The sequence below is a fragment of the Lynx canadensis genome, chromosome A1, assembly GCF_007474595.2.
Source record: "Lynx canadensis isolate LIC74 chromosome A1, mLynCan4.pri.v2, whole genome shotgun sequence".
Taxonomy (NCBI): Eukaryota; Metazoa; Chordata; class Mammalia; order Carnivora; family Felidae; genus Lynx; species Lynx canadensis.
This window is the reverse complement of record NC_044303.2, coordinates 18628729-18645482: the sequence shown is the minus strand read 5'-3', so window position 1 is coordinate 18645482 and position 16754 is coordinate 18628729. Positions and strand designations below refer to the sequence as shown.

At 44.0% G+C, this 16754-nt stretch overlaps 1 protein-coding gene across 1 annotated transcript in view; it reads left to right on the top strand.

Moving 5' to 3' along the window:
* The window catches only part of FOXO1 (forkhead box O1), a 97730-nt gene extending 81186 nt beyond the window's left edge, over window positions 1-16544 (top strand). The window contains exons 2-3 of the mRNA XM_030309570.1: window positions 11406-12761; window positions 13232-16544. Of these exons, the coding sequence (XP_030165430.1) occupies window positions 11406-12743 (1338 nt within the window). The 3' untranslated portion in view covers window positions 12744-12761; window positions 13232-16544. The remainder of the gene's footprint in view (window positions 1-11405; window positions 12762-13231) is intronic.
* The last annotated feature ends 210 nt before the right edge of the window (window positions 16545-16754 follow it).

Genomic DNA, 16754 nt, shown 5'->3' with positions numbered 1-16754 from the left:
TGCCTGACTTTGTCTCTTCTCTCTGGAATAAGAACCTGCCTAGCCCTGTGGCTGAGCTCAAAAACTGTGAAACACAAAGGATACTTAGCAGGCTGTCCTCAGGTCATCTAAATCTGCTTCCAGGACAGACTCTAGTTGGAGCTTCCAGCATCCCCTGAGCCCAGAAATAGTCTTGGCGAAGCACTTTCCCCTGGGGCTGGCCTTCATCTCGACCTGAGGCCTGACTGAGGTTGCAAATCCTGTGGGTATCACTAACCTAAGTGTGCTTACTTCTGGTGGAGTGTCCGTGACTGTGCAGGGGTGAGCAGGGGTGAGACTTTGCAGGGGCTGTTGTTCACAGTGTGGGCGCTTACACAGGGGAGGAAAGCTGTTTTTACAACTAAGCACAGCGCCATATTGTCTGGAGAGCCCTGTGTGCAGATGGTGTTTGAGATGTCAGGTGTAGCCTCGTGTTAGGACACAGGATCTGTGCTGGTGGGCAGGTGTGGTTTTAGGGTGGACACGTTGTGGAAGGCTTTGAAGGCTATGATGTTTGTAGGCCTTTAGGTAACCACAAAAGCTGCATTTCTGAAACATGTGTTTGGGGTTCTTTTGGAGACCCTGCGCTGTTGATGTGGGCACCTGATGGTGCTGAAGGAGCCTCAGTTGTTTGGAAGGAAGGTGCAGAGAGTAGGGCCATTATCCAGCGAACACACCTACTGTCTCTGTGGCCTGCTTGCTGAATTGGATCCCGATGTCTGCAGGATGCTTGGAAACAGCCCTGGCTTGGCCCCTGCCTCCCATGGCTGGGGGGTTTTGCTTTACCGTGGAGCAAATGGGCCCAAATGATTTTGCTAGTATTAGGTCAACCAGTGATTTTTTAGTAGCTATTTGATTTGGGACAAGAATTTTTGCGAGCTGGCCCCTAAACAAGAAAGTACACGTGCTCAGCAGTCACAAATCGTTGCTGATTAGCCAGAGTATTCGGCAAGCAAGCTAGTTTCAGGATTCTATATAACTAAGAAAACTTTACATTGCACGTGATATATAATTCAGAATATTATATTTTTGCAGTTTCTTTCCATTCTTCTCATAATCTGGATTTGTTACATTTGAGTTCCAAAAAACAAAACAAAACAAAACAAAACAAGACAAAAAAAACCCAACCCACTTTGACTTCATACTTCTTAATTCTGTTTACTAAGGGTAGCATTTCTTGGTAAATAGATTATGCATTCACTGGATTCATGTTCTCCTAGATTTTCAGACAGTGAACATATTTAGGGCAAAAAACAATTCTGTATAGTACATTCTATGGATGGGATATTATCCTAGAGATTTTAATCTCTCAAAGTTTCAGGTGTGCTTGCCTTTGAATTTATATTCAATTCATAGAGTTTTTCATTGGCTCTTGTAAACAGTTGGGGTACATGCCCTGTTTTTGTTTTTTTGTTGTTGTTGTTTTGTTGGTTTTTAAAGCTGATTTATTTTGAGAGAGAGAGAGAGAGAGAGAGAGAGAGAGAGAGACAGACAGACAGACCCAGGCAGGCTCTGCACTGTCAGCACAGAGCCCAGTGCGGGTCTTGAACTCACAAACCATGAGATCATGACCTGAGGTGAAACTGAGAGTCGGTTGCTTAACCAAGTGAGCCACCCCGGCTCATACCTTGAATAAACATTCACCTAATATGAGTGGGTTAAAGGGCTCATCACAAAATACTTCAAAATTTACTTTAGTCCTTTAATAACTTTAGAAAACTTGAACATTGATCAAATTGTTACACACTGTGTTTCATTTTGATGCCAAATTTGAGTTATTCATCAGAAGAAGATAAATTCTCAAGTGTTCTTTTGTTTTTGGTTTCTACTTTGTTTTGCCATACTCTGGTAGCCGAGTTCACCAGTAGTTATTCTTCTGGTAGCCAAATACAGAGTTAGTTAATTAATTGGTTGTAAAGCAGTGCATTTGTAGAGCCGCTGAAGATGAGAAAAATGGTATGGCCTATAAAATAGACACAAATTTTCATTAGGAAACAGCAGGAGCACTTCGGCAACAAATGAGTTTCCTCTTAATACTATGCTATGGTGTGGCCTTCTGTGTCTGAGACAGTCCATATTCTGAGCAGTTAATTAAATAGAAGTTTCAGAAAGGATGGGCTCTTTCAGGCCACCAGATGGTCAGGATGGGGTGTTGAAGTTCTCTGCCTGGGACTTGGCAGTGCGCAGTCTTTATGCCTCCCTGGAGGGGGAGGTGAGTGGGTTAAAGGATCGATAGGGATTCCCGCATGCTGCACAGAAACTAAATTAATCCCAGGAGACACAAACTCCACTTTGAAATCCTTAGCTAGCCTTAAAAAACAAAAAAAACCCAAAAAACCCCACACATTTAAGAGAATTCTAGCTAAATGAAATTTAGTCTCTCTGTATCCACCACTGGGACCTAATTAGCCAGAGTTGATGACACTCATTTGAGAGTTGGCATTATTGGCTTTTGTGGCAATGTACTCAGGCCAAAGTGTATGACAGCAGGAGGTAGTTTCTGTTTTCCAGACTTGACTTAAACAGGGGTCTACATTAGCCACTTTTTTTTTTTTTTTTTAAAGTAAGCTGGGCACGGAGTAGCCCAACACAGGACCCTGAATCACGACCGTGAGATCAAGACCTGAACTGAGATCAAGAGTTCGAAGCTTAACTGGCTGAGCCACACAGGCACCCTGTGTTAGCAACTTTTATGGAAGTTATAGAGAGAGAGTGGTTAACATCAATACCCCATGATTTGGAACACAGGGAAAGATGCTTGTACCTAAGGTTTCAACCTCACCTGGAATTTTTGGAGTTTTGTCTTTGAGCTTCCTAGTTTCTGATAGTGTGAAAAGCATGGGGCATTAAATGCTGTTGGAAAGACTTTCCTTTTCACGTTCTGAAAATTGAGGGGCTTTGCCCTTTCTTTCATAAAACAGCTTTCTTCGATAATGGGGTTTTCCTGTAGGACACAGCAAGGGGAAGCACTGTGTTGTTTTGATTAGCACCTTCTGAGAAATAAAAGCATGGGATAGTTCTGATATAATCAAAGTAAATTTTCTGCTCTATCCGTGGAGATTTTTTCTTACACCCTGATGAGGTTGTTGGCTGACCTGTTACTCTGAAATACTTAGGCTTTTGGCTAATGTGAGAGCTTATCAAAAGGCAGGCATCGTCCCGCATTCTCACCGGGGCCATCATCTCAATGGGGTCATTTTCCGCACTGCAGGGCTTCCTCCCTGCCCCTCCTCTCAGGCTGGGTGGGGGTGCTTCCCTCTTCCCTCTTGGTTTCCTAAGACCATAGTCCCATTCACTTGTAGCTCACCTTTTCACCAAGTGTTTGGTCCTGCAATATGTTCTTGAAATCCCTCACCTCTTCAGGCCCCTTTTAGGGTTTGTTCTCTGCAAAGTAAACAGTGGTGAGTGAGCGGTGTGTGAGAAGAGATGTAGAAGGGGCGTTGCTGTAACTGTCCTCCTGCATGTAGTCTGTCATCCGTCAGCTGGTCTGTCTCCTTGAACAACCTCAGGGACCCACATATGTTCTGACATGGGTCGTCCAGAAAGCTGACAGAGCACGCTAGTTAATCACATTTTTACATTTAAAATCCTCGCAAGGGGAGAAAACGGTTTTTCTGTAAAAGAAGGATTGCAGGCTCAGTTGTGAGGACCTGGACACCAGCTTGAGGAAGACTGTTAAACAGGAAGTTTGTGATGAATGGTTTTTAATCAAGTTGTAACCATTCACGATCGCTTTCAAATTCCTGTTTATATATCCCTTTGCTTCCTATCAGAAAGAGGCCAGCCTTGATTTCCTCATCTTTGTGTCCAGGGGTGTGCTAAGCACTTCCCATATATGTTATGCTGTTCAGTTCCTAGCCATCCTATGTAACAGTCCTGTGTAGTTACTGCTTCACAGATGGCAAGACTGAGGCCTAGTGAGATCAAGGTGCTCCCTCAAGGTGGCCCTGCAGTCAGCTAGACCTTGGCTTCTGCCTGTCCGTGTGCTGAAACTTCATGGTGCTCATGAATTCTTACAGTTGTCTTTTTGGTACTGTCTTACATGAGAGCATAATCTCCCATATGCTTTTTTTGTTGTTGGAGGTTCTTTAACGTAGTCATATTTTCCTTCTTTGGAAAGATTTGAGTCAGAGAGAAAGCTGTTTAGAGCTAAGAGTGTATTGATAGCCATTTGTGAATCTATAGCTAAGAATTGGTTTGATTAGGGGAGGGACCCTGCATGCTCTTGATACTTGTTCTATATTTCTTCTAGGAATAGAGCCCCAGGTGCTTGTGCTTTTTGTAAATGAGCTCTTGTATAAGTTTCGTATAAGTTTCTCATCTGGATTTTAATCTTCCTGAATTCTATTTTCTGTAATAGGAAATGGGAGTGTTGGGCCAGATGACCTTCCCAGTGCCTTCTAGTTTGCACATTTCATGAGGCTGCAAGTCTTTTCTTCCCAGCCCTGGGATCACTGGAGAAGCCCAAGTCCTCATTGCAAACTGGGGGGTGAGAGTGTGCTGTGGGGTCATTGATGTTCAGGCAAGAAGGACAGGCTTCTGGAAAATGAGATCAGCCTGAGGAAGAAGAGCTGAACACTGCTGGGGCCTATTGTGTAAGCATGTAGGTTAGCCATTCGCCATACATCTTCTATTACAACACTTTGAAAAGTTGAACCTATATGGCGTCTATTGACATCACTTGTAAAAAGAACAATTGGCAAACGGTCACATATTTTCCTTCCGTTTGCAAGCAGAATGGATTATTTTGCAAAGTTGTTTTACTAGCAACTAATGGGAACTCTGTTGAATAGAGATTATTTCTACTTTCTCCTTAGTTTGTTTTCACTCGTAGAAGTGCAGGAAGAGATGGTGTAAAAGAGAGGAAGCAGGAGGAGGGAGTAAAGTCCATGCTGGGAGTCTACAAAACAATTGCATGCATTGACAAAGAGTTCACAGAAATGAGATAAAATGCTTTTGGAAAAATCTAGTTTGTCTAGCATTTTGAAAGAATTTCTAGAATTTCTAGAACAACAAATTCATTTAGTCATGTGTTCCAGTGTCTTAAGTTTGAAGTTCTTTCTGTTTGATTTGGTGACTACTGCTCACCCCCACCGTGTGGCAAGGTGACGGGCAGGTCTAGGCTGCAGGGGCCCCTGGGGCCTTTCCATTTTCCTTGTGGGTCCCCACAGCCTCCTTATACATGCTTTCCCCAGGGCGATGCTCATACCTGAAATTCACACTTCAGCTGTTATGGTTTCCTGCCATAAAGAGTCACCATTAGAATTAAAGGCAAATCATATTTTGTCAGTCTGTTTTACCCAGTGAGGCAGAAAATTCGTTTTGTACACTAGTATTTGTAAACAATTATTTCTGCTCCCTCAAGATGCGTTCATGTAACCTTAGTCTTGAGTGTGTTCCTTCACAATGTGATTCTTCACAATGGCGGAGCCAAGGAGGTGGTTTTTTAGCTGGCAGCAGTGTTGCATTCAGACTCCTGAAACCTAGGTCTGAGCCCTAGTTGGACAATTAATTTTCTGAGCCTCAGTTTTCCCATGTCTAGAACAAGGCCAGTAATCCCTGCCTTATAGGGATCTTTCAAGTGTGGAATGCGATGATGGATTAAACGCAGTTTGTATATGAAGTAAAATGCAGACATAAAGTATGAAGGCCTGGGGTTCGTGAACAGGATGTACTCAGCCTAAGTTGATGGTTTTCTTTTATTTTTGGTTATAAAGACAAAGACCCGAGTAGTCTTAGAACTGCCGAGCAGAAAGAAAAATGGAGTGATGGCAAGACCCATGGCTGGAAGGTGGTGATCTCCACGCACACCAGTGGACAGGCTAGATGGAACCAAGCTGGCAGCTCAGGTCAGAAGGCAGGATTCAGAGTGATGAGTGTCCAGGGTACAGAAAAATGGACAGGAAGGAGCCCGGGGCAGGGTAGGGGAGGAGAGGTGCAAACCCAGGGCCAGATCAGAGCATTCTTCATCCCAGGTCTGGTAGACCAAAGAGCTTGCTAGTCTTGACTCTAGGACTAGTTCAACAACCTTGGTTTTCTTTGTTCAGGCTTCTAGTAGACTAGAAGTCTACTGTAACAGAGTAGGGGTCTCCAAATGTTTTTTGTAAAAATCACATATCCTTTCTGATGTCACATTTATTCATTTGTACTACAGCCATAGATTGTGTATGTTATATAACACATTTTGCCAATATAGATTTAAAAATGAGATAAAAAACTTAAAGCAAATGAAAGGTGTGAAGATTTCTTCTTGTGCGTCAGCGACGCTCCGATTATTGCTTTAAACAGCGGGGCTGGGAGCCTCTTGGGGAGGGGCAGTTCCTGTCCTGTGTCCTCAGGGTTTCTAGGGGCCAGCCCCAGAGCCTAGCTTCTGCCAGCCAGAGAGGCAGGGGACCAGCAGGGCTCATTTGTAACCACCCTCCCCAAGGAGACACAGGACTGTGGTCTCTTGACTGTGGCCCGGGTAATACCTGCCACTCCTTCCCTTGTCACACACTGGCTGAGTCCAGAGAGCTGAGAGGCCACAGCTGTGTGTGGTGCCCACGCGCGAGGCTCCGTGGCAGCACCTTGAGAAGACTTCAGGATTCTGATACACTTACTGGCAAGGGCAGTAACAGACCAGCTTTGGTATCCGAGTTCCTTTATTATTAACGTCTCTTCACAGCATCTGAGGTACTGTCTGGTGCAGAGAGAAAACATCTTAAGTCTTACCTCAACGCTGGTCTACTTTTCCAGTACATAACATGTAACACCTTATTAGTGGCAACAGTGCAAGGTATGATAGTAAATTAGACTGATGGTTATCGTACAGATAAGTGTCTAAAACACAGACATTTTATAGATGCCATTATCCTAATAATAACAACAGTAACATCAGCTAATATTGATTGAGGTAAGCACTTTACATGTGTTCTCTCATTTAATCTCCACAACAGCCCTGTCAATGTAGAGCCTATTAATCCATTTAACAGATACTTGAGTGCCTCTTGGTGATGGAGCTGTGAGGATACATTGTACAAGAAGACAGACCAGGTCCTGAGCTCATGCAGCTTACAGTGTAGTGGGGAGCCACACATGCCCCCAGGGGACCACACATAGCAGAATCATAATTGTGGTGAGTAACCAAGGTCCTGTGTTAGCGGTAGGATGGGATGGTTCCAGAAGGAAGGGACGTTTGAGCTCAGAGAGAAGTTGGAGGAGGTGGGGATGGCAGCCTTTGATAGGAAGATGTCAGTGCTCCTGGCCAGTGGTTTGTGCATCATTTTCTGTCCCATGTGGCTGTTTAGGTGGACTTGTTCTTGGCCCAGGTCAATCATAAAACACCTAGAGGGCAGACTCTGCCTAATTCCTTCTGTTGTCTTTCATTGCACCTAGCACAAACTAGGTCCCAATAAGTGTGGTTTGGCATGAATTGGTATGTGAACACATAGCCAAAAGATGTGTAAGACATTACACCTTCCCTGTAGTGTGTTTGGGATGTCAGTCAACAAACATTCCTTGGCTTTTTCTTGTGTGCACACCATCTTTGTGTGTGTGTGCGCGTGTGCATGCGTCTACACAGAACTCTTCTAGGGTCTTCAAGATTAGGAAATAAAACCAGACTTCCGCCCTTGTTCTTTAAGGAGCTTGGAATCCATAGAACTCCTGAAATAGAGCACCTGGGACTTGGAGGCAGGCTGAGCAAGCAAGCACATACCTTGTGCAGCTCCTTCTGCCCCCGACGCGACCCGCCCAAATGTCCCGGGTCAGGTCAGGCTTCCCAAGAAGAACGTGCCGCCCTGCTTGGGGGGGCAGGTTGTGGGGAGGGTATGTGAGAGGAAATCCAGCTCAGCATTAGTAAAGAGCCCAGGCTGCAGAGAAATACAGCTGCTGGAGAGGAAATTTGCTCCTGTGTCCTTGGTTGGGGGGTGAGGGTGGGGGGTGGGCGGAGTCTAATGGCATAGCAGCTTGTGATTTGGCTAAGTAGCTTGCAGTGTATGAGTTTTCTATCTTCACAATCTGCCTTACTTCTCAGGTAATATTCTGTTTGTAGTCAAAAAACTGAGTATCTCCAAGCACTGACAGTCGAAGAGTTTGCGGGAGAACCACAGTTTCCTCCGGCCATGGCTGTGTCCCGCAGGGGTCTGCAGACATAATACCCTTAATAGCAACACGTATTTTTGCAGGATTTACCTATTCACCCCGCCCCCACTCCCTATCATAGCCCTGCTGGCTGTATGAAAAACAGGAATTTTTGTAACAAGCCCTGCACAGCAAACCTTTTCCTGTTTGGAAAAAAAATTTTTTTTAATTGTTGGCAAAGTTAGAAGACAGCTCTGTTACTCAAAGAGTGACCTGAAATGTCCTCTTAGAAAAATATGGAGCATGATGTTTTGATAAGTAGGGTATTGCTGTGGACCCTCCCCCTACCACCCTTTTGGAGAGGGGGGGTAAGTCTAAGTGGTGAGTTAGTGTATGTCCCACCTGGCTTAGTGAACGCTTCTTGAACTTTTTAAAGATTTCATCATTACATATTCTGCAGTCTCATTAAAAATGTCCCCTAATTGCAGTTACAAATGACCTGATCTAATTATGAGTGTTACAGAGCTGCACCATCCTCTCTACCAGCCAGTGCAGACAACCAGGAAGCCATTATCTAGGAGGATCTTCCCCCCTTTATCATTAACTAAATGTGACAGGGACAGGAGTCAAGCTTCCTTTCCTCTAGAGATTTCATCGTGGCTTATCTATGTGTCTATTGTGTTCCAAGAACAAGATAGTCAAGATGGAATATTGTGCAAACGCCCAGACTTTCAGCCTATAGAACATGTCGCAGGGTCAGACCGCTCGGCCCCTTTCCAGGTCCTCCCCAGGGACAGGCCTGCCTCTTTAAGGACAGATTTAGAACCTGCTTTGCTGGTGTTGGTGGGCCCAGGAGATGAGGCTGTGGTTCTTGGAGCGTACATAGGTGTGTGTTCAAGACCTTTCCGTGGGGTTTGGAGAATCTTATGGAAATGAAATAGGCCATTAGAAAAATGTAGTACTTGGCCTCTTTTAGGGATTCTTGTGTGTACTTAAAGTCCTCCTCAAAGCTTTTCTTGAGTTGGGGATAGATCAATAGATGGGAAGGAAGAGGAAAGTCTAGGGAACAAAAGAAACCTTCATGCCATCCACTTGGACACCTGCACAGCATCTAGCCTGGAAGGCCCATTCAGAGCCGAATCTGACCCGCCCGCGCTGTGTGCCCTGGCAGAAGGGTTTGTCACGTTGCTCCTCTGTTGCAATCCTTGGGTGGAATGTAGTACAGAGGGTCAGAGGGCATTTTGAAATACGGATTTCTCAGCCCTGGCTATCCGGCCTGACTCGACTCGGACTATCCCATCTCCTTTTAGACAGTGAGATTTTTTTCCCCGAATGTTTGTAATCTCTTTTTTAATAAGAAAGAACCTGAATTCATGGTTTGTGTTGAAGCCCGGGCCTTGTCTGTGCAAAGGCTTTTTCTGGCGCAGCGATTGGCACTCAAGCATCTGCATCCCACGTTGATGGCATGAGGATGTGGGCACTGTGGCTGCATCCCTGGGTGACCACAAATCCAGCCAGGGCCTTTTTGTGGTCAGGGTGAGGGGCCCCAGAGGTCCAGGGGGCTCAGTCTGCTAAGCCTTGTCCCCAGTTGGCAGAGGAAGCCAGGGGAAGCTTGGGAGACATGCACAGGGGCCTGTTCCCAGGGGTCTAGGACATCCAGAATCCTGCTCCTGGACTTGGCCTCAGGGCCCTGATGACAGAGGCTGCTGAATGAGCAGGTAGTGGGAGTCTGCTGTGTGCCTTGTTCTAGATGGAGAACAAAAAGCTACAAGACAAGGGCCCTCCTTTGGAGCCCATTTTTGCTTTTCCATATGTCCCCAGAGGCTCTTCAGATGCTGGTGATCCCATATGTGTCCATTAGGGGAGTTGGATTGGGGCTTCCTTATTTGCAGCCTGGCTTTGCTGCTTCTGCTGGAGCTTGAGACTCTCTTTGGCCTCCTTCACTGTATATTGGGAGTTGTGTGTTTGTGTTTGCAATCCCTCTGAGCTCTTGCCCACACCCCAGTGAATAAGAGGTAGGAGGAGGGGAGCAGGGCTCAAAATGGCAATATCCTCGTGCCCTTAAAGTTGGGATCTAGGCCCTACTTCTTGGGAACTGCTTGCCATGTGCCAGGCACCACTGAACATTTTATAAACTCTGTCTCCCTCTAATAGCCCTAAATGGGTCTATTATTTATCTCTGTTTCATAGATAAGGAAACTTAAGGCACCTAGGGGCCAAGCAGTTTCCCAAAGTTAAGTTGATTTTCTTTACTAATTGTGTTGGAAATACACATGGCATAGTTTAGTTGTGGAACAACTGTACTGAGCGACTGAAGCCTGGAGCTCTTTGTATTGCCACCCCTCTCCCCCGTGTCTTTTTGGATAGAGCATGACCTCCCTCCGATGCAGTGACCTGGAGTTAGTTGGCACATACTGCTGGTTATTTGTGGGAGGAGGGGTTGGTGAATAGCACTTGGATCTAAATTTTCTCTTTTTCGGCAGTTCAACTTTCTAAAATAAGAAATATGACCCTGTTTGCCGTATATTCACCTATATTAGCCTAATGGACTTGAAAGGTAGAAAGGAATCTAGGTCTTACTGGTTTTCAGGCTTTTAATTCTTGACTAAGAATATATCCTGCTTCACTTCTTTCTTTTCCATAATCACGTGGGCCCAGTAATCTAAAACTTCTCACTTGTGTAAATGGCATATGTTCAATCTGAAGAGAATTGGCAGTAGTTTTAGGGGTGATAGAATGGAAACGGTTTTTGCTATTTACGTAGCATTGTAGCTAAGCAAAAATTTAAGTGGTTTTCAAGTGAGTTCCTGTGATTTCCTGTAAAATACAGCTATGTAAAAGAAGGTGTCTATAATCTTATTTAATTTTGTCCCCTCATTACATTAAGACACAGACACTGGGTTTGTTTTGGTTTGTTTTGAGAGCGTGAGCGGGGGAGGGGCAGAAGGAGAGAGAAGAATCTGAAGCAGGCTCCATGCCCAGTTCGGAGCCCAGCATGGAGCTGGACGTGGGTCCTAACGTGGGGCTCTATCTCCCAAACCGTGAGATGGTGACCTGAGCCAAAATCAAGAGTCGGACACTCATCCGATTGAGCCACTCAGGCACTCCTACAGGTGCCTGTTTTTAAGATAAGATACTATTTCTCTTGTACTGGTTTGGAGCTCTTTTATAGTGGAGTTCCGAACCCTTCTGATGGTATAGGTTGAAATCTGTACCACAAACTTTGAAAGATATTTACTTGTCTTCCATTAACATATATCTGTACTGAACAGTAAGTACTCCACCGGGAGAAGTACTTATTTCTAACATGATGTTTTGCTTTACAGAATTCAATTCGCCATAATCTGTCCCTACACAGCAAGTTCATTCGTGTGCAGAATGAAGGAACTGGAAAAAGTTCTTGGTGGATGCTCAATCCAGAGGGAGGCAAGAGTGGCAAATCCCCTCGGAGAAGAGCTGCGTCCATGGACAACAACAGTAAATTTGCTAAGAGCCGGGGCCGAGCTGCTAAGAAAAAAGCATCCCTGCAGTCTGGCCAGGAGGGTGCCGGGGACAGCCCAGGATCTCAGTTTTCTAAATGGCCTGCGAGCCCTGGCTCTCACAGCAATGATGACTTTGATAACTGGAGTACATTTCGCCCTCGAACTAGCTCAAATGCTAGTACTATTAGTGGGAGACTTTCTCCCATTATGACCGAACAGGACGATCTTGGAGATGGGGATGTGCATTCTCTGGTGTACCCACCATCTGCTGCAAAGATGGCTTCTACGCTACCCAGTCTGTCTGAGATAAGCAATCCTGAAAATATGGAAAATCTTTTGGATAATCTCAACCTTCTGTCATCACCAACGCCATTAACTGTTTCAACCCAGTCTTCACCTGGCACCATGATGCAGCAGACACCATGCTACTCATTTGCACCTCCAAACACCAGTCTGAATTCACCCAGCCCAAACTACCAAAAATACACATATGGCCAGTCCAGCATGAGCCCTTTGCCCCAGATGCCTATGCAAACACTTCAGGACAACAAATCGAGCTATGGAGGTATGAATCAGTATAACTGTGCACCAGGACTCTTGAAGGAGTTGCTTACTTCTGACTCTCCTCCCCACAATGACATTATGACAGCAGTTGATCCTGGGATCGCCCAACCCAACAGCCGGGTCCTTGGTCAGAATGTGTTGATGGGCCCTAATTCGGTCATGTCAACCTATGGCAGCCAGGCATCTCATAACAAAATGATGAACCCCAGCTCCCACACCCACCCTGGACATACCCAGCCAACATCCGCAGTTAATGGGCGTGCCTTGCCCCATGCGGTCAACACCATGCCCCACACCTCGGGTATGAACCGCTTGGCCCCCGTGAAGACAGCTTTACAAGTGCCTCTGTCCCACACCATGCAGATGAACGCGCTGGGGGCCTACTCCTCGGTGAGCAGCTGCAATGGCTATGGCAGGATGGGCCTTCTCCACCAGGAGAAGCTCCCAAGTGACTTGGATGGCATGTTGATTGAGCGCTTGGACTGCGACATGGAGTCCATCATTCGGAACGATCTTATGGATGGAGATACGTTGGATTTTAACTTTGACAATGTGTTGCCCAACCAAAGCTTCCCGCACAGCGTCAAGACGACGACGCATAGCTGGGTGTCAGGCTAAGAGTGAGTTAGTGAACAGGTAAGATCACCCCCGTGTCAAAAGACCTTCTGAAGCCAGGACTTAAAAGAGAGGAACACGGTAACTTGCCACATATCTTCCATGGTTGGGACTTTTCCTGATGTCAGCTGGCTGTTCCTTGCAGAGAGGCATCTTTTATCATTCTTTCTTTGCCCTTTTTTCAGCTTATAATTTTTTTTTCTTTGAGCTTAAGCATAAGGAATTTTCCTCTGACTGCTTTAAAGATTTCTTTTGACAGTTAGATGGCTGCATCTTTTTAGTAACTCTTCAATAAATGAATACGTTTGATACAAATCAAATGCTGCAGGTTTTTTTTATAAGTGGAATTTTCCCCATTGAAAGATTTCAGAGCTGTTTGAGAAAGCTCTAGCTTCTCCCATCCCCCCCCCCCCCAAGTATGTCTGTCACTCTAATACGTTAAATCGAATTGATTTTAATTCGGCTGTATTTTCATTGTGTGTTTTTTCTAGGCTACACTTAAAAGTACTTCAGACTGTCTGACAGCAGGAACTGAGAGAAGCAGTCCAAAGATGTCCTTCACCCCTCCTTTTCGTTTTCTTGATTAAAAAAAAAAAAAAAAACAAACAAAAAACGAATTTCTTTTTTCCTTTCGTCAGACTTGGCAGCGAAGACACTTTTCCTGTACAGGATGTTTGCCCGATGTTTGCAGGTTATGTGCCGCTGTAGATAAGGACTGTGCCATTGGAAATTTCATTACAATGAAGTGCCAAACTCACTACACCATATAATTGCAGAAAAGACATTCAAGATCCTGGTGTGCTTTCAAGTTTTGTACATAAGCAGTAGCGACAGAACTGTATTTGTGTGTGTTTTTGTTGTTGTTGTTGTTGTTGTTTTTTAAAAAATATCCATTTGGTCCAAGGAAAGTTTATACTCTTTTTGTAATACTGTGATGGTCTCATGTCTTTGATAAGTTAAACTTTTGTTTGTACCACCTGTGTTCTGCTGAACAGACGAACCACAGAGAACCAAGCTCTCCATCCTGCGCCTCCAAGGGACAGCTTTGGGCCTGTTCACATGGCCACTTCACATGAGAACCAATAGCCTGTTATCAATCTGCTGAATTAATGGACTTGTCAGACACCTTCGGGGGAAAAAATAGATTAAATGCCAGCCTTGTACAGGTCTTTTCTATTTTTTTGTTTGTTTATTTTGTTATTTGCAAATTTGTACAAACATTTAAATGGTTCTAATTTCCAGATAAATGATTTTTGATGTTATCGTTGGGACATTTTTGGAATAGATATTGAACTGTAATGTTTTCTTAAAACTAGAGTCTACTTTGTTACATAGTCTGCTTGTAAATTTGTGGAATCCCAGATATTTGAGGCAGCATCCATAATTTTCATTTTGTATTTCTAACTGGATTAGTACTAATTTTATACGTGTTTAACTGGTTTGTACACTTGGGGATGCTACTTGGTGTTGTTTCTGACTAATCTTAAAATCATTGTAATTAGTACTTGCATACTCCACGTTTCTGGCTCTGTTCTGGCAGGAGAGTGATGGTTAGTTATGGACATTTTGCGTTTCATGTTTAGGAGAACTTAGTAAGCGCTTATGTATGTGTTTTAAAGAAATTCCATCTGCTCCTATTATCCCGTGAACTAAAAGTACACGGTGTTTCAGGGACTCCTGAGGGGCCTCGTGATGTTTGTAGATCAGAAAGGGAGACCCGAGTCTAAAACCATGCTCCTCTCTCAAACTGGGAGTTTGGATCAACTTAACCTTTTGGAGTTGAGCTTCAGCAAATGTTTTCCCTCCTATTTCTGTGCTCTTATTTTGGTCTAGGTGGAGGTTGGTTTGATAGCTCTGCCTTGAAGGATTATGTTAAGACTCACACTTCATTCCTCTCTCCCTTCTGTCCTGCAGATTACTTAGCACACTGTGGAAATTTAGGTGGAAGGAGGAAAATTTAAAATAGGACTTCAGTGATTTGCAGAATGCTTTGTGTCCCTGAGTGCAGATGGCTACCAAATGGACTAGAGCTTGTTTAAAAAAATTGGGGCAATTAATTTGAAAGCCAACAAACCAGCTGTAGGTTGTATATTTGACTTTATTGTAAAACCTCTTATGGTAAGTTAGAATTGGAGAATTTCCTTAGCCTTTAGCAACCTAAACTACAATGCTGCATCATTATGTTTTAATATTTTGCAATTACCTGTAACTGACAGACTAGGTTAATTGGCTTTGCATCCGTCAGTATTTTCAAGTCTTGTGGAATGCCCTAAGTCAGCACAATAAAAGGAGCAGGTGCACAAAAATGTTCCTCTTGCCTTCTTGAGAAGGCTCTGATTTCTTTCTGTGTACTTAGCCCAGATCACAATTGCTTTGTCTTGCATGTGAATTGCCGATCTGTTGGCTTGGTCTTTCCTACATGTTTAACGAGAACACAAGTGTTCCTGAAAGATTTCCTATAGGAGGCCAGCTCTGTTGTAAGCTTCCCACTGTGACTTCTACTGTCTTGAAAGTTCATTAAACAGCCACCTGTCCAACCATCCTTACTGCTAGCCACTCCAAAATATGTCTGGTTTTGGAAACCCTAGTTCCTCTAAGCAGTGCCTTCTGCATATGTAATAGAACTTGTTGGTGCCAGAGTACTTGGGTTCTCTACTGTGTCCAGCTTCTTTCCTCCTCCTATGCCATCACATGGTGAGCCTCAGAGCCCCTGTTTGTTCATTAAAGAGGCAACTCCAGCAGAAATCACTCTTAAAATCTTATTACATCCTAGAGTAACTTTTAAAAAGATGTTTCTTCCTCCTGAGTCTGTGTAAATACCTCTTTTTTTTTTTTTTCCTGCAGATTTTTGTGTTGAAATTCTCATGAATCTTGAGTATCTCTCTGGGGTACAGTGAAGTCCAGTGAAAGGCACCTTGTCTATTTTGAAAACAAACATTATGTGACCTCTGGTAATACTTTTTCTGTACGAATACTGACTTTCTTGAGTAATTAGTATATCAGTTATTGTACATGATTGCTTTGTGAAATGTGCAAATGATATCACCTATGCAGCCTTGTTTGATTTATTTCCTCTGGTTTGTACTGTTATTAAAAGCATATTGTATTATAGAGCTATTCTGATATTTTAAATATAAAGTATTGTTTCCGTAATATAGATGTATGGAATATATTTAGGTAATTAGATGTATTACTTGCAAAGTTCCGCTTCGACAAACTGACAAAGTCTAAATTAATTAGCAAATGTTGTATCCCAGTGGGCAGTAAATCAATGGAGCATACTGAGAAGAGGAGAAGGACACTTGAAATGGAAAAAAAAAAGTTTTCCAAAGGTATACAATTTGGACATGTTCAACTGCTGGGTATATGTTACCAACACCTCCCTCCCTCCCCCCAGACTTACTTGAAACTCTCACACTCAGCTCTTACGAGTTCTTAATTTATAACTGACTTTTAAATGAGAAGTTTCTCTTGTGGTTTTGGTCTGGGAGTTAATTGTTCATTAAAAAAAGGCAGTGTGGTTTATGCAAACAAAACAGCCTTGCATTACTCTTGGCCTCCTCCTTGAGGGTGGTGTGCACGGCCTGGCAGTGTGGCCAGGTGTGGCCACCGGAGTCCTGTCGGGATGCGGTCACATCCCCCCCGCATTTCACTACTCGAGTTCAGTAACAGCACAGATTCCACGTTCCTGTTCCGATACTCTCTGAGAAGTGCCTGATGATGCTGATGTACTTACAGACACAAGAACAATCTTTGCTATTATTGTATAAAGCCATAAATGTACATAAATTCTGTTTCAATGGTTTGGCGTCTTTCTTTCCTAATTGTGCAGAATAAGCTCTTTATTAGTGTTTTGTTGTTGTTTTTTAATGTTTACCTTAAGTTAAGCCTTGTCAGCCACAGTGCCATGGTTTCTTCAAATCTGGTATTTCCTTTGGGGGGCAGGGGTGGGTTGGGGAGGAAACAGTCCATCTGAGAGTGAAGTCCCGAGAGTTGAAGAACAAGTAAGATCCC